Below are 22,919 nucleotides of genomic sequence, written 5' to 3' on the forward strand. Positions count from 1 at the left end.
GATTTTGATTTTATGATAGAACTACTAGAATACCTGATATTGGGCCTGGTTTTATATTTAAGCTGTACTGTAAAAGCAAACTGATTGTCTGTCTGTTTTGTCACATTTGAAGGATTGTATCAGCATACCTCAAGTATTTTGGAGTTGCAAATCCTATATGAGAAGAGAGCACATTGGCATTGACGCCCAATTAAAGAATGGCTGATTATAAAATCCTGTTAAAATGGACTTTGTGACAATTTTATCGAAAGCACAAAAATTCTTGATGGGTCGAGAAATGGAACGTAGAAGGGTGTATGTTTCTTAACAGGGACTTAATATAATTTAATGTTAAGTAAAACATCAGTAACGAGGAAATTAATGGAACTAAAGAGTGAGAAATCCCCAGGACCTGATGGTTTCCATCTGAGGGTGTTAAAGGAAGTAGGGGAGCACATTGTAGATGCCTTAACTATAATCTTTCAGAGTTCCCTAGATTCAGGAGTGGTCCCTCTGGATTGGAAAGTTGCACATGTCGCTCCACTTTTTAAGAAGGGTGAAAGGGAGAAACCAGGGAACTACAGACCAGTTAGCCTAACATCTGTGGTGGGGAAATTGCTGGAGTCTATAATCAAGGATAGGGTAACTGGACACCTCGAAAAATTTCAGTTAATCAGGGACAGCCAGCATGGATTCATGATGGGAAAGTCATGCCTGAGCAAATCTCATTGAATTTTTTGAAGAGGTGACTAAGGTAGTGGACAGGGGAATGTCTATGGAAGTTATTTATATGGACTTCCAGAAGACATTTGATAAAGTCCCACATAAGAGACTGTTAACTAAGGTAGAAGTCCATGGAGTTAAGGACAAATTATTGACATGGTTAGGAAGTTGGTTGAGTGGCAGGCGACAGAGAGTGGGAATAATGGGTAAGTACTCTGATCGGCAGGATGTGACTAGTGGTGTCCCGCAGGGATCTGTGTTGGGGCCACAATTATTCACATTATTCATTAACGACTTGGATGATGGCATAGTAAGTCAAATATCCAAATTTGCTGATGATACAAAGTTAGGCGGTATTGTAGACAGTCTAGATGATAGCATAAAATTGCAAGGAGATATTGACAGACTAGGTGAATGGGCAAAACTGTGGCAGATGGATTTCAATGCGGGCAAGTATGAGGTTATCCATTTTGGACCAAAAAAGGATAGAGCAGGGTACTTTCTAAATGGGAAGAGGTTAAGTACAGTGGCTGTCCAAAGAGACTTGGAGGTTCAGGTGCATAGATATTTAAAATGCCACAAGCAAGTGCAGAAAATAATCAAAAAGGCTAATGCAATGCTAGCCTTTTTATCTAGAGGATTGGAGTATAAAGACACTGAAGTTATGCTGCAGCTGTACAAAACCCTGGTTAGACCCACTTGGAGTACTGTGAGCAGTTCTGGGCACCACACCTTAGGAAGGATATATTGGCCTTGGAGGGACTGCAACGTAGGTTTACGAGAATGATAAGAAGGTTAAGGGCTGATCTGATTGAAGTCTTCAAGATATTAACAGGAAAAGACAGGGTAGATAAAGATAAACTATTTCCACTGGTTGGAGATGCTAAATCTAGGAGGCATAATCTAAAAATTAGGGCCAGACCGTTCAGGAGAGATGTTAGGAAGCACTTCTTCACGCAAAGGGTGGTAGAGGTTTGGAACTCTCTCCCACAAACAGCAGTTGAAGCGAGAACAGTAGTTACTTTTAAATCTGAGATAGATTTTTGTTAAGCAAAGATATTAAGGGATATGGACCAAAGGTAGGTATATGGAGTTAGGCCACAGATCAGCCATGATCTCATTGAATGGCCTACTCCTGTTCCTATCTTCCTATCTTCCTATGTCCTACGTTCCTACCTGTCTTCAAGGTTTTCTGTCCTCCTGCACATCCTCAATGTGGCAAACAAAGGGAGGATTTTGTCACCTAGTTGAATGGAAGCTAGGTTGCCAAATAATCATGGTGCTGAGCAGCACCATGAATCCAGTTGAACAAGGGTCTAAAATGGCATGTTGTACATCTGCAGAAAATAAGATTGTTCAGAACCTCTCCAACTGGACACCATTAATCGAAGGTTTTTTCTTATGTTTCAAACTGTCAGAGCTAGACCAGTAATTCATGTGAATGCTTCATTAGAGGTCAGCCCATCAATCTTGAATCCAGAGAACAAAAGCTGTACACTGAGAGAAAATGTCATGGTCTCCTGGTAAGTTCAGCCCTGTGTAATGGGAGGGGCATTCTGAATCCCAAATCACTGATTTCTGTTTCTCTGTTTGCTGTTCGTGGTGACCAGTTTGATTTGTGCCTTGTCAAGTAAATAGAATCAATGAAATTCCAGATGTTTAGTCTTTTAGTCTTATAAACTACTTTGACTGTAATAATTTCAAATGTTTATTGATGATACACCACAAGCTTCCAGACAAATATGAAACTTTAATTTGCTTGAAAGCCAGGCATGAATAACATGAATTAAATAGTTGAAATGTTATTGAATTTGAGAAAATGTTTCTCCTTTAACCAAAACAGATTAACTGGTCATTCATTTCATTTGCTGTTTGTGGACTTTGCTGAGTACAAACCGGCTGCCATGTTTGCTTAAGTAACTAAAGTTACTGCACTTCAAAAGTAATCCATTGTGTGAGCACTGTGGGACATCTTGAGGATCTGCTAAGGTGCCAAATGAATGCAAGATCTTTTTCTTTTATATACTAAAAGGGGCAACAAAAAACTCTCTGCTATTCCCATCCATAGTTCATCAAGCTAATTAACTTTGGTTCCTCAGAACTTTGTGACTTTTATCTTGGTCATTTAAAAAGCCTGCTTGATTTTTCTCCCATTGACTTCAGTGGATAGGAAGATCTGGCAGTGTATAACAGGCAGACAGTTCGTTAATGCCCAGATTGCTTTTCCATTGTTGGATATTGCCCCTGGCATGCTTTAAGTAGAAAGTATTCTAGTCCCCAGCCCTTAAGCCTACACTTTGATGAATACAAAAAATTAACTTGAAGCACAAATGCTAAAGATTGTTATCACTCTACAGGTAAAAACTTGAAAAAATGTTTCTGTATCTTTGATACCAATTTATACACTGAGGTAAAGGCCTGCTCAGATCAGGGGGAAAAAAACCCGTCCCGAACCCGACAGGACCACATCGTACCCGAGCCCGACCTGGCCCAAGTCCCTCCAATTTTTCCCGACCCGACCCGATCACCGGAACATTCCCTTTACTTACCTTGCGACTCCCAGTCTTCAGGAAGCTGCAGCATGAGTGTGATGACGTCATTAGAGATGCTCAGTCACTCGCTGCGCAGACTCAGAGTTTCCTTCTTTGACGTCCCGGACTCCCAGCTCAGGTAGGTTTTTTTCCTTTAAACACTTACCTGCAATTTTTGCTGTGTGTGTCCAACCCGGATCTGGCCCTGACCCGAGCCCGAAAGCTGGATCCGGAAAAGCGACCCGACCCAACCCGAACCCGTCCCAGGTCGGGTAGCAGGCCTTTACAATGAGGATTATAGTGATGTGATAACCTGCATTGTGAATTCTGTTTAAACTGTTGATAGAGTCAAAATAAAAATAACACTTACATTTCCATGTTCTACTAATGAAAGCAATTCTGAATTAGAAATGAATCCTGATCCATGGGCTCCACCTTGAGAGAACTCCCTCAAATGTAAAAGCATAAATATAAATCTATAAAGAAGTTGAAAAGTTAAAGTTCTAGCCAGAAAATTTATTTCCTGTTTGCAGTTCCCAATTTATTGGTTCGGACTGCAGATAATTAAAAAGTGCTTCAGCTTATGAGATCATTTAACAGGAAAGTTGTAAGTCTTTCAGAACTCAAAATAAAACATTTTGGGTCACAATTAGGGAATTACATCTTTGACATGTATAGCCTGTAAGTAGACCACAGTGCTACAGGCCTATGCTGGAATTTCACTTTAAGCAGTACATCTGCATTTAGTCCATGTTTTTCTTGCATTTGACTTCCAATTTAATGAAAAAAAAAACTGTTGTCTCAAAAATCTAGGCTTGTCACAGTTGCTGATAACCTCTTCTCCCTTCATTAGTTTTACAGTTACATTTTGCTTAAGTGCATTTGGAATAAGAGCCACAGAATACTTGGGTGAGTTTGATCTTATCAGATGTGCACATTCTGCAGTTTTGTACAATTTAAATAAACCACAGTTTTTCTATGTTCTGTTATTTTAGTTCTGAGCTACAGTAAATTGAATGGTTATGCTATCTTGCTAGTGCAGTGAGAAACCAAAACATAAGATAAAATTGTTTAGAGCTGGGTGATCCAGTTATCTTCAGGGCTGAACAAAGCCTACAGCTAATTAGCTGTGCCAGAACACAAGCTGAGCTGGTCATTGTGATCCATTTGAGAATAGTGAGATGGACCTGTCAAACTCTCACTTGGCCCAGTTGGCAAAACAATCTTGTATGCCAGCTAATGTTTGGCTCTGGCTGTCTAATAAGACCTGAAGTGAAGCTCATGTAGGTCCTTTAATGCCGCACTTGATGATTGGTACAGTAATGGCCATTTAATTGCTGCCCTTATGTTATTTACAAATTAGAATTTGATTCTGTTCAAACTACATTTGGCTATATCAATGAAGTAATGCAGATTTGGCTCAGTGTCATCAAAATGAACTTAATGCTGTCAGTGTTCAGGGACTGAAGGGATTGTCTACCAAGGGCTTGAAACATTTATGTATTGTGGTGCATCCCTATTCTGTAAAGAATGGAAAAAGAAAGAAAGGAAGATCTAGCATCTCTAAATCCCATCAGTGCAAATTTCCTGGGACGTTTCTGGATAATTACATCGTAAGAGTGTAAGTGTACTGTTTCCCAGCTCCCCCCTCCCCCACCAACTACGAGGAAATATGCGCATAATTGCTTTGCGTTGGTTTTATGCTGAAACATCACTATGCAGATTTCCTCAATCATTTGCACCGCTTCCAAGTTACTTCTACTGCGTCCACACATAGCTCAACAACTTAGCTGCATCCCTGTTACAAAAGATGAGCTTCCTATGTTTAGACAATTCTGAATGGGTGTAACATTACATTAAAATTTTGGGTACAAACAGAACCAAAAGTCATTATTTCTGGTGTCTTATAGTAATTCTTCTTTTAGTGATTTTTCCTTACTGACACCGACACTGCATTTTCTGTATCTTTAATTACTTTGTTACAGCATCAGCATCTGTTACATTTTTTAAAAAAGAGAAAAGCTTCCACAGTTGTATTTCCTTAAGCATGCTTAATAGGTATAAATGATCCTATTCCCTTGAGGATATAAGATTAAGGGGTGAACTGATTGAGGTGTTTAAAGTGATTAAAGGATTTAATAGGGTAGATAAACTATTTCCTCTGCTGAAAAAGTCTAGAACAAGAGGGAATAACCTTTAAATTTAGAGTGAGGCCTTTCAGAGGAGACATCAGGAAGCACTTTATCACCTAAAGGGTAGCGGAATTCTGTAATTGTCTCCCCCAAAAAGCTGTTGAGACTAGGTCAATTGAAGATTTCTAATGCAATAAATAGATTTTTGTTAGGTAATGGTATTAAAGGGATAATGAACAATACAGGATAAGATGGAATTAAGATACAGATCAGCCATGATATAATTGAATGGCAGAACAGGTCCCGGGGTGAATTTCCTACTCCCATTCCTGTGATGGTTTGGTGGCTTCAAACTTTAATTTTCATAACATCAGTAAGTTAAAGGGAGATCTTGATGAGGCTGATGCATGGTTAGAGTTTTTATTGGGCTCTGATTGTTTATGCTGATATCTGCTTGCTTTACGTCGATTTTCATGTTCCTGCATAGGCTAATGAGATTCTCAGGAAATTTTGGCAAAGGTTGCAATCATCAAAATCAGTGTGGAAACAGGCATTAATTTTGACGTTAAGTCGGATCAAGGAAATTCAAACCCATTCTGTATATCTTGTGCACAAGCAGTTAATGGTTTTGTGTAAAATAAATGTTACTTTGTGTGTGGTTGGAGGAGATTTCAGCATGTACTGGTACTCTTCTGAAACATTATTTCAAGTGTCCCCTTGGAGTCATCTTGCTCCGCTCAGGAGATGTCTCCAGCTTTTGTGTTCCCATTCTTCATCAATGCTAGAATGTGTTATGGTGACATCTAATGTTAGTAAGAAAGCACTGCAGCCATTGTACCCACTAACTCAGTGGCTAAGGCAGATAGTGCTTTTGCAGCTGGTATGTACACTGCAATTCTACAGTGTTTCAGAAATTGAACAAATGGTCATTTTACATCTGTGAGCCTAAACAGCAAGTTTTGTCAGATTACTTAACTATGGAGGATATTACACTCATAGGGCTGAATTACATTTTCCTGCCATTGGTAGCTGTGGCATGCGAAAAAAATGCAGGCTGCGCACCACCATGCCGCCACAATCTACCGTGCAGTGGCTCAAGATAATACGATGGTCGGCTAGACCTGCCATTAAATTTAAATATTTAAAACCATACCCCCACCAGTACACCGCAGTAGAAAATATCAGCCCTCCCAATAACACTTGCCCTCTTCCCTCCCCCCACTCCCCCCCCCCCCAAAAAGACTTATATGCAAGACTTGACCTTCCCCACCACCCGCCCCCCCCACCAAACTGTTCAAAGTGCAGAGGTCACCCCTTCGCCCCCTCCCCTACACTATTAATGCACATTGGAGTCTGTACCCCCCCCTCCCCCCCACTTACACTGAACATCCAAACATCCACCGTTCCCCACCTCGGTGGCACCAGTTTTTCTTGGACAGGGAAGTGAAGGCGGGTGAGTGCTGGCCGCCGCTTGGAAGATCCCGGGCAGCAGGTAAGATCGCTCCCAACTTTATTTAAATGTATTCATTTTATTAATTTACATATTCAAAGTCAGGTCCCATTGCCCCGCGGCGGGGAGGGGGGGCCGCCACAGAGCTGCACCGCTGCCGGAAAAATCGGGCCCGGCACTCCCAGCATTGGGCTCCGTGGCAGGCTGCTGCCGGTACAATCTTCTGGCTCCCCCACCTTCCTGCCACGGATCCCAACGTTGGGACCTCAGCAAAATCCAGCCCATACTTTCTAGCAGGGTCCACTGGATAGCTATGAAGAACAAGAATTATTTTCTTTCCTTGGCCATGGGTACTGCGAATCGCTGTAACTCACCTACAATTATGCCAGCCACTATCCAGCTAACTCATCATAGATTGGAATTTAACTTGGCCCTTCTTAGTCTCGATAGGTTCTTGCTGTTCTGCAAGTGTGTACAGAACCTTGGCAGACTACTTGACAGAGTTTGAACTGAGCTTCATTTTCAACATACAACCTATGACCAAGATTTCTATCCTTTTGCTTCTGAAACATCACCCCCACCCACCATCCCAACCATTGACTCTGCCCACCAGAGCCAACTCCACCCAAAGATGCAGAATTCCCGATCCTTATCTTTCACTCCTTGAACCATGACTTCTCCAGCACTCTCCTTGTCTACCTCACGGTGTCCATTCTCCATGAAAGACAATTCATTCAAAACCCTATGGCCTGAGTCTTCACGTGCACAAATTCCCGCAGTCCAATAACCCAGCTCTCGCAAAGCCGCACTGACTCCCTGTGCCCCAGAAAATTAATTTTAAGATCCATGTCCTTAGTTTCACCTCTCGCTCTATTTTCAAGAACCTCCTGAAACACTTCTATTCCTCCATTTCACCATGCTAACTCCACCCCTTCCCAACTTTGTTATTTGTATACGCTCCTGCTCAGCGCCCAACTTTTTCCGCTGCTGTATAAAGTGCTCTTGAGATGTCGTCAGTATTTGAGAAGTATCATAAAGGACAATGATGTAGTGGTAGTACACCTGGCAGTGCCTTTATCCACTAAGCATTGGAGGAGTTTCAGTTGTATTCTTAAACACTATTTTTTATGTGATAATTAACCCCTAGGTCACATTGCAAAGGCATGTCTCATCTCAGTTGTTTGAAGTATTCCTTTTAATTGATCCATTGATTTGTTTAATATTCATATTTTCTTGCTTTGTATTGTATACTTAAAGCTGATGTTGAGTCTTGTATGTTTGCAGATTTTAATGTGGAATTACAGCTGGATAAACTAAAACAGAAAGGTGCTATAAAGAGAGCTATGTTTCTCCACCATTCTCTTTCCTCTTATAAGAAGAAAATGAAAGTAGAAAATAGCCGAAGGAAAGTTTGTGAAGAATTGATAGCCTACCTGAGAGTATGTCTTTACCATTTTGGCTATTTCTCTTATTTGAGCAAAATTGTATTTTTTAAAATTTATTCTGAATGCAAGATTCTTGCTGTTCTCAATGTCCTCAAGTTACACATCATATTCAGCTAAGACAGCAAGTGAGCTGCTCCCACTTGCCCTGAAATTAGTGTCTAAGAGGTATACCATTGCAGTCTGTCGTTTCCTCCATTGGTGGAGCATTTGGGCCATGCCATCATTTTCAGCATGTGGAGGATAATGGATACTCTACTCTATGGCATAAAACTTCAGGACTGTGTGTGCTATATTTACACACAAGCCTTGTGAACAGTGCTAATACTTGAATATCAGTTTTGAGGGTTTTTAAATACCAGGACAGTTAGCATAGCTATTCATAGCTGTTGAACTGGGTTACATATAAGTTTGAGTTCTGTTCTGCTAAATTGATGATCTGAGCCATGTCAGGCAAGGCAGCACCATGTGGAGACGATGTCTCCTCACAGCACCGAGGGAAAAATGTAGAAGTGAATTACGCCTGGGATGTTTCTGGTGTTGGCAGACAGCTTCCTAAAGAATTCATTCGGGCATATGCCAAATTGGCTTTTATTTATTTGTAAAGATATCAGGAAAGTTTGATGAAGCAGGTGAAAATTCCAAAACAAAGGGGAACTTGATACAACGTTAATAGTTTTTTTTTAAATGGCTTCACCTTACACAAATGCAACTAAAGGGAGATGGTAGTGCAGTGGTAAAGTCACTGGACTAGAAATCCAGAGGCCCAGGCTAATGCCTTGGACATGGGTTCAAATCCCACCATAGCAGCTAGTGGAATTTAACTTCAATTAATAAAAATCTGGAATCGAGAGCTAGTCTCAGTAATGCTGCCATGAAACCATCATCGATTGTCATAAAAACTCATCTGGTTCACTAATGCCTTTCGGGAAGGAAATCTGCCATCCTTACCCAGACTGCCCTAAATATGACTCCAGACCCACAGCAATATGGTTTACTCCTAACTGCCCTCTGAAATGGTCAAGCAAGCCACTCATTTGTCAAGGGCAATTAGGGATGAGCAACAAATGCTGGCCTTTCCAGTGACACCCACATACCATGAAAGAATAAAAAAAATGCAGCTTACAAGCAGTGGACTGCAGGACATGATCTTTTATTGAAACATATAAGATCCTGAGGGGTCTTGACAGGGTGCATGTAGAAAGGATGTTTCCTCTTGTGGAATAGGGGTCACTATTTCAAAATAAGGGGTTGCCCATTTAAGACTAATTAGGAGAATTTTTTTCTCTGAGGGTCATGATTCTTTGGAACTCTCTTCCCCAAAAGGCAGTGGAAGCAGAGTCTTTTAATATTTTTAATGCAGAGATAGATAAATTTTTGATAAGCAAGGGTGGGGGTGGAGGCTGAAAGGTTATTGGGGGTAGGCGGGAATGTGGAATCGAGGTTACAATCAGATCAGCCATGATATTGAATGGCGGAGCAGGCTCAAGGGGCCGAGTGGCCTAGCCCTGCTCCTAACTCGTAAGTTCGTATGTTTCATATATCCTTTTGAAGCAAATCTGAAATTAAATATAGATAAGGCTGGAAATGCACGATAGGCCAGTCAGTACTTAAAGGGAAACATAAGTAAATTTTTAATAAACATAAGGAAAAAGTTAGCCCCTCTTTCTCTTTTGGATGTTGACTCACCTGCTGTGCATTTTCTGTTTTATCCAAATGTGTTTTTTGTTGAAGATTGACTGAATATGAACAACGGCAAGTACCAATGTACTTTCTTAAAAAAAAAAGAAAGGCCTGTTGTGCTGTAAGAGGGGAGTGTTTGGGTACTTCCAAGTGTTTCTATACTTGCTGCAGCATGCTCTGAAAACACTTTTGACCTGCTGTGTTGTCCAGCAGCTGCTTTAATCTGCTGCAGCACAAATTTTTGTGATGTTTTACATTTGATCCTGATTTTATATTTGAGTGTAATGTTACGACCAGGTGAAAAAGGTGTCTAGGGATCCATCTCAACCTTCACCTGGTCTTAACTGTAACAGGGTTTGATTTTCAACACATTGTGTTTTGAGCTCCCACTTGGTGAATCCTTGTTCACCGCTTTCTAATTATAAGGCAAAGAAATGAGCACAAACAGGCTTTCTTAGGTTTAAAGAAGAAAAGTGAAATTTATTAAACTAAAAACTCTAATTCGGTTAACGCCTATGGATACACACCACACCCCATGCGATACACACATGCAAATAGAGACAGAGAAGAAGAAAGATTGAAGTGGAAAGGGTGAAGGCAATATCTGAAATTGTTGTTACGGTTCTTCGAGCTCACTGTAGAGTCCTTTTGTAGGCAGTCCTTGCTTTTCATTGGGGCCCGGTATTCTTCTTAAACCTTGTTCAGTATTGGAGACTTTTCTCTCTTGGAGTTCATATGTCTTCAGTGGTTTTCAGTTCCGTGAGAAAGAGATGGGAGCAGGCAGAAGAGAGGTCTTCTCAGCCCAGGAGCAAACCGCCTTCTCCCAGTTCAAAATTCTGTGGGAAGTTCAAATTCAAAAAACTCTGGTGGCCCAGCAGCTTAGTCATGTGACTAGCTGGTGTGACCACGTCCATTTGTGTCTTTGACGATCTTAGCCATCAACCTGCAATGCTAGCCCCTCCACTTTCAACGTCTGATAATCAAAAGTCCATTGTGGATTGAATGTGTCAGGGAATGGTCTTTTGTCCCTTTTTGAGCACTGTCTGTCAATATGCAAATGTCTTTCCAGTCAAGGGTCTTTTTTTTTAAAGCAAGTTCTTTCTTTACTCCAGTAACAGTTTAAATTCAATGTTTATATGGCGAAATTAATATGCCTCATTCTTGGCAGGTGGGGCCCTGCAGGACAGTAAGTTTTGCTTGAAGTAGCTGATCCAGAGATATTGGCATGTCATCATTAACATCATTACTAGGGCTATCTGGAAAAAAAAAATGGTACTGTGTAGCAGTTTGTCGTTGTGACACTGGATCTCCTAATGGAATTATGGAATAATAGCTCCTATCTCCTTTTATGGTGATGTTCATACACTGAAATCCTCCGTCTCTGAAATTTGAAATGGCTTAGTGTCCCATGAAATATGGACTGTGTTGTTCGCTGTGTCATTTATCAGCTTGTAGGAATTTATTTGTGTTTGAAGGACATAAAATTTACCAAGTGAAGCTTTTATCTTTTAATTTATAGGATGAGAATGAGTTCAGAGACAAACTGACGCACATTGCTATCTACATGGAGTACAGCCTAGATTTAAAAACTGCAGCAGATGGCAATGGACTGCAACCAATTCTCAACCAATTTACCCCAAATAATATCACCAAACAGGTCAGTAACCTGTACATTTTTTTTCTATGAACTTGGCTAATTATTTGCATGTTTGGTGATTTTTCTTTTCTTGCACGTATTTTTTAAATCCAATAATTTTGAAGTGCTAAATATTGCTAAAATTAACTTTTATCCATTTATTCAATTTATTTCTCTCTGTACCTTATCCACAAGCCCTCCAAATACTCAGGCCATGGACCATTCCCTGGCCATTAAAGCAGGTAAGGAACCTGGTTTACCCATGCATCATTGTAAATAACTTTGTTTTAGGAGATGCGCAAGAGCAGCCTGCTTGATTGCTGGTAGATTTTCCTTCCCTGGCAGGGAAGTGTCAGGTTTCAACTCATCGCTGTTCCATTTTTCTTTCTCCGTGCCCTCCACAGTTCATCCCCTCTCTGAGATCAGACATTCCATGTGATCTGTAATGACAACTTTTTTGTTAGCTTTTCAGATTCGCATAACTGGACCCATTTCAAGAAATTTGCTAATGCAAAATGCAATGTTTTGAACAATCCTTGGAAATCATTTGTTTAGCTTGCGTTGAAGCATTTGCCGACACAACAGTTTGGGTGCTATGATCAAAACAAAGTCTGTGCAAGAGTTTGAAATAAAACCATTTTTCTGACAGTTCATCTTAATGCTGTGTGTCTCTCTGTAACTGCTACAATGCAAAGTTTTCACTCTCCACTGACTATGGAAACTTGCCGCATGACACATCACAAACTCTTCTCATCTAGATTTAGCACAGGAAATAACATTTTCTTTTTCTGATACACCATTTGTTCCAAATTAAAGTCATGTTGTATTCTGGGGGCTGCACAGTGATTTGGCCAAACTACCTGTTCTGTTTGTGCATCATTACTTAATTGGCGTTTTCCTTCTCTTTTTCAGGCCCATATTTTACTGGATTGTGGTGATGACAACATCTGTAAACCTGATCTTAAACTCTCTGTGCGAGGGTATGTTCACGGAAATTGCGACTGGGTGTCCCCTTAATCCTGTTAATACAATAATTTTTAATTAGATTTCAAACAAGTCTAATTGTTTTAGCTTTCTGTGTAATACTTGAGGCTCTCAATTTAAAAATGATGCTCACATGTGATCCATTTCCTCTTCAGGGATCGAAAGCAGCTGTACATCGGTGATGATAATCCCTTAACCCTGAATGTAAATGCACAGAATGAAGGTGAAGGAGCCTATGAAGCGGAACTGTACATCATGTTACCACCACAAGCGGATTATATTGGGGTTGTTCGCAACAATAAAGTAGGCAGTTTGAACCTTTTGTGTATTAAATTTGTGTGTCTTGCAGAGGTAACATTAGATTCCAGTACTACAATTTGTGCCACAGCTATATCTAAAACGATCATATCTATATAAATATTAATATAAGCTTCTAGCACATTCGGTTGTTGTTTTGACAATGCAAATTAGAAAGGACTCAAACAGTAATGGGAGCAGAAACAATTTTAAAGAATAGCATGGGTTTTTTAAATAACCTGTACTGTTGATTAACTCTTTAGAATTTGTTTGTCACCATATGTACAGTTAATTAAATAGTTCCACAGATAAACAAAATGGTAGACAGTGTTGGCATTTAATTTGGAATGCACAGGTTTTGTAGCATTATTGGTATTCTATTTAAATTGTAGTAATCTATTATTATAACAACTCTACCACCTAGAAGAACAGGGGTAGCAGGCACATGAGGACACCACCACCTTGATTTGCAAACATATCATCGTTCCTTTACTGCCGCTGGGTCACAAACCTGGAACTCCCTCCCTAACAGCACTGCGGGAGTACCTACATCACATGGACTGCAGCGGTTCAAGAAGACAGCTCACCAACACCTTCTCAAGGGCAATCAATGATGGGCAGTAAATGCCAGGGATGCCCACATCCCATAAACAAATAAAAAACCACATAATGAACAAAATAAGACATGTTTAAAACCTGAAAAGCAAGGATGTGGGAGCTGGTTGGCTGGTTGAGCCTGTTAAGCAATTATATAATTATGTATAAGGTAGCGTGAACTAAGGTTTTAGGAAGATGTTAGGGGGTAAGCTCTTTATTTACAATTGGTGGTAAAAGTTGTGGGTACATCTTTGTTTTTCAGAGTCTTACTAGATTGTCCTGTGCTTACAAGACAGAAAATCAAACTCGGATGGTAGTTTGTGACCTTGGAAACCCTATGAAAGCTGGAACAAATGTAAGAAACTAATCTTGATATTTGGAGGAATTAGTACTTTTAGAATGGAGCAGTTTAAGCATTTTGATCAGACCGCTTCTCAGACAGGACTGCCAAACCCAGGCCAGAAAGTTGCTGTGGCAGGCTTCTGTGAAGAAACCTCTGAGGCCCCCTCTGCCAACTTTTGACCACTGGATGTTTGGTCCAACTTGAGTTCAGGACTTAAAACTAAAAACTGGTGGTGAACTCTGGCAGAAGCAGTGATTCCTTCATTTCAATATTTTTTGCATGCACTGGACTATCTATGGGCAGATGCATTTTAGGCTGTCTGATGTGCCCTTTGGAAAATGGGAGAGGCAGGGACGTTGCAAAGCAGGTCCTCGAGCAACTTTCCCACCCCTTTACTGGCACGCCAGCAGGAGAGTCCAGAAGTCCGTGTGTTTGATTGAAGCATTGAAGGATTTGAAATTGATTTTTGTAATTGATTTTGTCCCCTAGCTGTGGGCTGGTCTGCGATTCAGTGTACAAGAGCTGCAAGAGGCTGAGGCAGCTGTTACCTTTGACTTGCAGATTCGAAGGTAGGTTTCTCTTTACTAATTATTATGGACAGTTTCTATTATTTGTATTTGTCAGGCTTGTAGTGTGTGAGTACGTTAATGAGATCCACACCTTTAACTGCTTCCTTCTGTCACTAGCAAAATGGATAGATGAGTGCAGCGTGAAGGAACGATTGCACCAATATTTTGTCTCAACATTGTTCCAAAGGCGTCTTGATTACCTTGCATGCTTCTCAACAGCCCCTAAACTGATTCCTAATGCAGAAAGGGAGTTAAAGCTGGGAGTAAACTCATTTTCCAGTTAACACAGAGGGTTGTTTTTACATGTCAACTCTATCCCTCTCCCTGGCAACTGTCTGCAGCTGAATCAGACTGTTCGCAAGCTTAGTGCCATATTTGATGTCTGACCACAACCATGCCATCACTAAGACTGACTGCTTCCAGTTCCATAATACCACCTGACTATGCCTCATCTCAGTTTATCTGCTGCTGAAACCCTCATCCATGCTTTTGTTACTCACAGACTTGATTATTCCAATGCACTCCTAGCCAGCTTCCCATCAAAGCTAACAGTCAATTTTTAAAAAATAAATATTTTAAAGGTAAGTGTGATAATGAGGAATGTGGGTCCATTAAAACAGATGTAGATGACATGTATAATGGATAAAAAGAAAATAACTTTGGGTCCATTTTTACACTGGAGGAAAAGGACAAAATGTACTAGCAGTAAAAGGGAACCTTCGTGAATTTAATACAAGATTTTAAAAAAATTATCATGTTGAAAATAATGGTTTTTTAAAACAGACAAATCTCAGGACCAGATGTTTCCCACCCCAGAGTTCTAAAAGAAATAGGTGAGGAAATTGCAAATACATTAGTCACAATTTTTTTAAAGAGCTCTAGATTCTGCAATTCTTCCTTTGGATTGGATAATGACAAATTATTTAAGAAGGGAGGGAGGGAGAAACCAGATAACTACAGACCTGTATGTTTAGCATCAATCCTGAGGAAGTTACTGGAATCTGGCATCAGAGACAGTGAGCTGGATTTTATGCAGCCGGAGTGGTTCCCGACGCCAGGCCAGAATGGTGAGGGAACCCTGTCTCGGCCGTTTAGAGGACCCCCAGCTGCATTTCATGGTGTTCAGGCAATTAATTGCCCAGTGCTGGGGTCCCCGTCTCTTTAAGGACAGGGATCCCACTGCCAAGAGCTGCTGGCCAGTCAGAGAGCCTCAATTGGCCTCTGGGTGGAAAGGCATCAGAGAACCCACCCCTGCCATGCGACTGGGTGAGCAGCCCGACTGGCTCATTATCCTGGGCCACCACGAGGAAGATCATGGTGGCAGGGCAGGAAATGTGGGCCGCCATTTTTTCGCCTGCCACTGGGAGTAGCGGTGGGAGATGAAAATCCAGCCCCAACTGGGCATAATCTTAAAATTATAGCTGGGCCATTCAGGAATTCAATCAGGATCCAGTTTTTCATGCAAAGGGTAGTGGAAATCTGGAATTTCCTCCTCCAAAAGGCAGTGGTGCTGGGTCAATTGAAATCAGTCTTTATAGGTAAGGGTAAAGTGATATGGAACAAAGGTGTGTAAATGGAGTTAAGATACAGATCGGCCATGTTCTAATTGAATGACAGAAAACAGGCTTGTTGGGCTGACTGGCCTATTCCTGTCCCCAACTTCCCACAAAATAGCAAAAACATCACACAGTAGTGGTAAACACGCTGACTTGGAGTGTTCATTGTTTCCTGCAGTTGATCACTTTTGTGCATTTACTTTGCAGTTCCAACATCAACAATGCGACGAGTGAGGTGGTTTCCTATGCAGTTGACATTACTGTTCTGGCTCAAGTTGATATCCGAGGGTGAGTGCTGAAAGTTCAAACACAGAGGCAAAATAATGTTTGATTCTAAGTCATTCTCAAATGATCAGTGAAATAATTCATGTAGAATTAATAAGGGTTTGTGCAATAATGAAACCACCTTGGAAGAAACTAGATAGTAACTTCCTTAAGCAGCGATTGTGAAATTAAACTACAGTAAGAATGCCAAATTGCACAGTAGCGGATAGGCCACCTATTATGCACCTCATTCAATTTTTCTTTCCATTAACTTCCATGAAAAGGTAAATCAGGCAAGATGTATAATGAGCAGCTGATTCACTACACAGCATTTTCTGCTCTTAACTTGCATAATTTGTGAATCAAACTTGTGCCCCTTAGACATGCCATGCATCTGTTAAGCATGCCAAGATTTAACAATTAATTATGGTATATGACTCATTGGTAGATGCATAGGATGTCCACCATTATCTGCTGTACTTACATAGAACATTACAGCGCAGTACAGGCCCTTCGGCCCTCGATGTTGCGCCGACCTGTGAAACCATCTGACCTACACTATTCCATTTTCATCCATATGTCTATCCAATGACCACTTAAATGCCCTTAAAGTTGGTGAGTCTACTACTGTTGCAGGCAGGGCGTTCCACGCCCCTACTACTCTCTGTGTAAAGAAACTACCTCTGACATCTGTCCTATATCTATCACCCCTCAACTTAAAGCTATGTCCCCTCGTGTTTGCCATCACCATCCGAGGAAAAAGACTCTCACTATCCACCCTATCTAACCCTCTGATTATCTCATATGTCTCTATTAAGTCACCTCTCCTCCTCCTTCTCTCTAACGAAAACAACCTCAAGTTCCTCAGCCTTTCCTCGTAAGACCTTCCCTCCATACCAGGCAACATCCTAGTAAATCTCCTCTGCACCCTTTCCAAAGCTTCCACATCCTTCCTATAATGCGGTGACCAGAACTGCACGCAATACTCCAGGTGCGGCCGCACCAGAGTTTTGTACAGCTGCAGCATGACCTCGTGGCTCCGAAACTCGATCCCCCTACTAATAAAAGCTAACACACCATATGCCTTCTTAACAGCCCTATTAACCTGGGTGGCAACTTTCAGGGATTTATGTACCTGGACACCAAGATCTCTCTGTTCATCTACACTACCAAGAATCTTCTCATTAGCCCAGTACTCTGCATTCCTGTTACTCCTTCCAAAGTGAATCACCTCACACTTTTCCGCATTAAACTCCATTTGCCATCTCTCAGCCCAGCTCTGCAGCCTATCTATGTCCCTCTGTAACCTACAACATCCTTCGGCACTATCCACAACTCCACCGACCTTCGTGTCATCCGCAAATTTACTAACCCACCCTTCTACACCTTCATCCAGGTCATTTATAAAAATGACAAACAGCAATGGCCCCAAAACAGATCCTTGCGGTACACCACTAGTAACTAAACTCCAGGATGAACATTTGCCATCAACCACCACCCTCTGTCTTCTTTCAGCTAGCCAATTTCTGATCCAAAGCACTAAATCACCTTCAATCCCATACTTCCGTATTTTCTGCAATAGCCTACCGTGGGGAACCTTATCAAACGCCTTACTGAAATCCATATACACCACATCCACGGCTTTACCCTCATCCACCTGCTTGGGCACCTTCTCAAAAAACTCAATAAGGTTTGTGAGGCACGACCTACCCTTCACAAAACCGTGCTGACTATCTCTAATGAACTTATTCTTTTCAAGATGATTATAAATCCTATCTCTTATAACCTTTTCCAACATTTTACCCACAACCGAAGTAAGGCTCACAGGTCTATAATTACCAGGGCTGTCTCTACGCCCCTTCTTGAACAAGGGGACAACATTTGCTATCCTCCAGTCTTCTGGCACTATTCCTGTCGACAATGACGACATAAAGATCAAGGTTAAAGGCTCTGCAATCTCCTCCCTGGCTTCCCAGAGAATCCTAGGATAAATCCCATCTGGCCCAGGGGACTTATCTATTTTCACACTTTCCAAAATTGCTAACACCTCCTCCTTGTGAACCTCAATCCCATCTAGCCTAGTAGTCTGTATCTCAGTATTCTCCTCGACAACATTTTCTTTCTCTACTGTAAATACTGACGAAAAATATTCATTTAACGCTTCCCCTATCTCCTCTGATTCCACACACAACTTCCCACTACTATCCTTGATTGGCCCTAATCTAACTCTAGTCATTCTTTTATTCCTGATATACCTATAGAAAGCCTTAGGGTTTTCCTTGATCCTATCCGCCAATGACTTCTCGTGTCCTCTCCTCGCTCTTCTTAGCTCTCCCTTTAGATCCTTCCTGGCTAGCTTGTAACTCTCAAGCGCCCTAACTGAGCCTTCACGTCTCATCCTAACATAAGCCTTCTTCTTCCTCTTGACAAGCGCTTCAACTTCTTTAGTAAACCACGGCTCCCTCGCTCGACAACTTCCTCCCTGCCTGACAGGTACATACTTATCAAGGACACGCAGTAGCTGCTCCCTGAATAAGCTCCACATTTTGATTGTGCCCATCCGCTGCAGTTTCCTTCCCCATCCTACGCATCCTAAATCTTGCCTAATCGCATCATAATTTCCTTTCCCCCAGCTATAATTCTTGCCCTGCGGTATATACCTGTCCCTGCACATCGCTAAGGTAAACCTAACCGAATTGTGATCACTATCACCAAAGTGCTCACCTACATCTAAATCTAACACCTGGCCGGGTTCATTACCCAGTACCAAATCCAATGTGGCATCGCCCCTGGTTGGCCTGTCTACATACTGTGTCAGAAAACCCTCCTGCACACACTGGACAAAAACTGACCCATCTAAAGTACTCGAACTATAGTATTTCCAGTCAATATTTGGAAAGTTAAAGTCCCCCATAACAACTACCCTGTTACTCTCGCTCCTGTCGAGAATCATCTTCGCTATCCTTTCCTCTACATCTCTGGAACTATTCGGAGGTCTATAGAAAACTCCCAACAGGGTGACCTCTCCTCTCCTGTTTCTAACCTCGGCCCATACTACCTCAGTAGACGAGTCCTCAAACGTCTTTTCTGCCGCCGTAATACTCTCTTTGATTAACAATGCCACACCCCCCCCCTCTTTTACCATCTTCTCTGTTCTTACTGAAACATCTAAATCCTGGAACCTGCAACATCCATTCCTGTCCCTGCTCTACCCATGTCTCCGAAATGGCCACAACATCGAGATCCCAGGTACCAACCCATGCTGCAAGCTCACCCACCTTATTCCGGATGCTCCTGGCGTTGAAGTAGACACACTTTAAACCAAGTTCTTGCGTCCTTGTAACCTTATCCCTGACCTCACTACTCTCAACATCCTGTACACTGGAACTACTATTTAGGTTCCCATCCCCCTGCTGAATTAGTTTAAACCCCCCCGAAGAGCACTAGCAAATCTCCCCCCCAGGATATTGGTACCCCTCTGGTTCAGGTGAAGACCATCCTGTTTGTAGAGGTCCCACCTACCCCAGAAAGAGCCCCAATTATCCAGGAAACCAAAACCCTCCCTCCTACACCATCCCTGCAGCCACGTGTTCAACTCCTCTCTCTCCCTATTCCTCGCTTCGCTAGCACGTGGCACGGGCAACAACCCAGAGATAACAACTCTGTTTGTTCTCGCTCTAAGCTTCCACCCTAGCTCCCTGAATTTCTGCCTTAAATCCCCATCTCTCTTCCTACCTATGTCGTTGGTGCCTATGTGGACCACGACTTGGGGCTGCTCCCCCTCCCCCTTAAGGATCCCAAAAACACGATCCGAGTCATCACGAACCCTGGCACCTGGGAGGCAACACACCAACCGTGAGTCTCTCTCGTTCCCACAGAACCTCCTATCTGTTCCCCTAACTATGGAGTCCCCAAAAACTAATGCTCTGCTCCTCTTCCCCCTTCCCTTCTGAGCAACAGGGACAGACTCTGTGCCAGAGACCTGTACCCCATTGCTTACCCCTGGTAAGTACCCCCCCCCCCCCCCCCCCAACAGTATCCAAAGACACAAAATAATGTAGCCAGACTGGTGTGTACACAATAAAACTACATGATTAAATTTATTGACAGTCTGAACAATATACAGATGCACAACAACATATCAGAGTACTAGAAACAGCACGGCACTTAAAAAAAAAAAAATCCTTCTACAAGGGGTTAATATGCCTTGTTAGAATAGTTTCTCAAGACCCTGATGAGCAACAGGCTTTTGAGTGAAAGAACAAAATTTGTTTCTTAATGGACATTTAAGATGAAATGCCACATGTGGACAGTGCATGATCCAATTTGTCCATCAATTTTGGGTGCCACTACCAGATCTAAAGTGTAACAGCTACAACACTGATTTATGCCACAGGATTCCTTCCAAATTAAAGTCAATTCTTTGAAGTAATTAAGCTGAGGAATTAACAGTCAATGCATTTTGTGAGATCAAGTATTAAATGTATGGAAGATCCGATTTCCTTCACACATTTTCCCACGTCAGGGTCACTCCATTCCCCTAATGGCTCAGTATTCAGTGAGAATGGTCATTTCTGTTGATCTGTATATATCATCACTGGCTAACCTATCCCCCAGCTTTCAAAAGGAATTTTGTTTTCCTGACATTGACTCTGCTCTTTTCTTACCGACGAATAATTGATTCCATTTCATCACCAGTTTTTTTACAAAACCTGCTTGAAATAAAAACTAATTTCTAACTAATTTCTCTATTTTCTTTCTTGACCGAAGAGATTTCTACCAAGCAACTATAAAAAATCTGGGTCTAGCAAATGCTGGTTAGATACAGTTGCTCCTTTAATTTTCCATTTCAGGTGTCATTTTTGCCACAAAATATCAAGTTCCCTTTCAGATCCTGTCGTTCGTGCCCCAAACAAAGGCGGCAGTGTATTGATAATGCTTTATGACAGTAGGGGGAAGACATTTGTTGTCAAAGATTACGCATCTCCGTACTCAGTGCTATATTCTTTCCCAGTTTGTTTGTCTGGTTTGTTGTGTTGCCAGATCCAAGACTGAATTTTTTTTAAATATTTATTTTGCTAGTGTCTCTTCTCCTGATCAGCTGTTTTTACCTATTTCAAACTGGAAGGTGAACCCTGAGAGTGAAGAGGAAGTGGGCCCATTGGTCATGCATGTTTATGAGGTTTGTACTTGACCTTTTGAATACTTAGTCTTCTGTCTGTTCTTGGGCATTGTATTGCTGCCTGAACTGCCTTGCCCTTCCTTAAACTGCAGTCATGACTTGGTGTATTGTGGAAATTACAATGTGGTTCTATGAGTAAAAATATGTTGCTATATTTAATATTGTTTTCATCATTATGATTTATAATAGAATTACAACATAGAATATTTAACATAGAATCATAGAAATTTATAGCACGGAAGGAGGCCATTCTGCCCATCATGTCCACGTTGGCCAACAAGGAGCCAACCAGCCTAATCCCACTTTCCGGCTCTTCGTCCGTGCAGCCTTGTAGGTTATGTCATTTCAAGTTCACATCCAAGTACTCTTTAAATGTCATGAGGGTTTCTGCCTCTGTGACCCTTTCAGGCAGAGAGTTCCAAATTCCCACCACCCTCTGGGTGAAAAGTGTTTCCCTTGGATCCCCTCTAAACCTCCTACTGCTTACCCTAAATCTATGCCCCCTGGTTATGGACCCCCTCAACCAAAATCAAAAACAATATATACTATAAAAAATGTGAAAAGTGTTTCTCTTAGAGTTAAACTTTAGTGGTAGCTATAACATGAGAGTTGCAGTTTGGCCTTTCTTCCAACTTTTAACTTACCTTCACAGCAAAAGAAAAAGTAAGCAGATTAAGTTTCCTATGAATTGAAATCTGTGATCTTTTGGATGCAGTGCACAGCATAAAATTCCACGGGATTAGTTGTTATTCTTTAAGTATAGTTTGTCAAATTAATTCTTGGGAGGTGGGAGTCACTGGCAAGTCCAGCATTTATTTTCCATCTCTAGTTGGCCTGAGAAAATGGTGGTGGGTCATCTTCTTGATGGGAGAGGCGAGGAGAAATATATTTACACAAAAAGTTGTTAGGACATGTAATGCCCTACTAAAAACACTGCTGAAAGAAGGATGTGTAATAATTGATTTGAAAAGGGAAGCTGATAAATCTTTAGTTTTCCTGAATTTAAAAAGATATAGGAAAAGAACAGGGGATTGGGACTAAGTGGATAACGCTTTTAGAAAACCAGCACAGGCATAATGAGCCAATTAGCCACCTTCTCTGCTATATAATTCTGTAATGCTATCCCCCGAGTGTCTGACCATAAAGCTGGTTCCCCAGTATTAAGGCCCAAGAAAGGTGGGAAACTGTCTGACATAAGAGAGGCCCAAGGCGAGTTGCAGGCCAGGACTGGAGGAAACAGAGAGGCTCAAAACCTGTGGAGGCAGTGACAATAAATGCAAAATAAAACTTACCCCATGGGGTATGTCCATGGAAGGAGAAAAAATATAATTTTAAATAAAATTAACTGCAGCAGCACTTGAAGAGGCAAACCTGTAGACTGAGTTTGGAGGAATAGCATTTGGGAAGTCTGAACAGTAAGTATAATGGTGATAATATCTACCTTTTACATACCTTCAAATTAAAACTCCCAGACATAATGAAAATCGTGTGACACCCAGGCATGACATGACCACCTTGTAAGCCCGGGAAATGCATGCTATAATTGAATCT

The 22,919-nt window shown here is 41.5% G+C and overlaps 1 protein-coding gene across 1 annotated transcript in view; it reads left to right on the forward strand.

The window, feature by feature from the left end:
- itgav (integrin, alpha V) overlaps window positions 1–22,919 on the forward strand; it is a 136,548-nt gene that overhangs the window by 97,370 nt on the left and 16,259 nt on the right. The window contains exons 15-24 of the mRNA XM_068035578.1: window positions 2,121–2,225; window positions 4,087–4,142; window positions 8,100–8,254; window positions 11,460–11,597; window positions 12,489–12,556; window positions 12,716–12,863; window positions 13,717–13,809; window positions 14,287–14,366; window positions 16,130–16,210; window positions 21,269–21,368. Coding sequence (XP_067891679.1) covers window positions 2,121–2,225; window positions 4,087–4,142; window positions 8,100–8,254; window positions 11,460–11,597; window positions 12,489–12,556; window positions 12,716–12,863; window positions 13,717–13,809; window positions 14,287–14,366; window positions 16,130–16,210; window positions 21,269–21,368 — 1,024 coding nt within the window. The remainder of the gene's footprint in view (window positions 1–2,120; window positions 2,226–4,086; window positions 4,143–8,099; window positions 8,255–11,459; window positions 11,598–12,488; window positions 12,557–12,715; window positions 12,864–13,716; window positions 13,810–14,286; window positions 14,367–16,129; window positions 16,211–21,268; window positions 21,369–22,919) is intronic.

The sequence above is a fragment of the Heterodontus francisci genome, chromosome 7 (assembly GCF_036365525.1).
Source record: "Heterodontus francisci isolate sHetFra1 chromosome 7, sHetFra1.hap1, whole genome shotgun sequence".
In the NCBI taxonomy this organism is placed as follows: Eukaryota; Metazoa; Chordata; class Chondrichthyes; order Heterodontiformes; family Heterodontidae; genus Heterodontus; species Heterodontus francisci.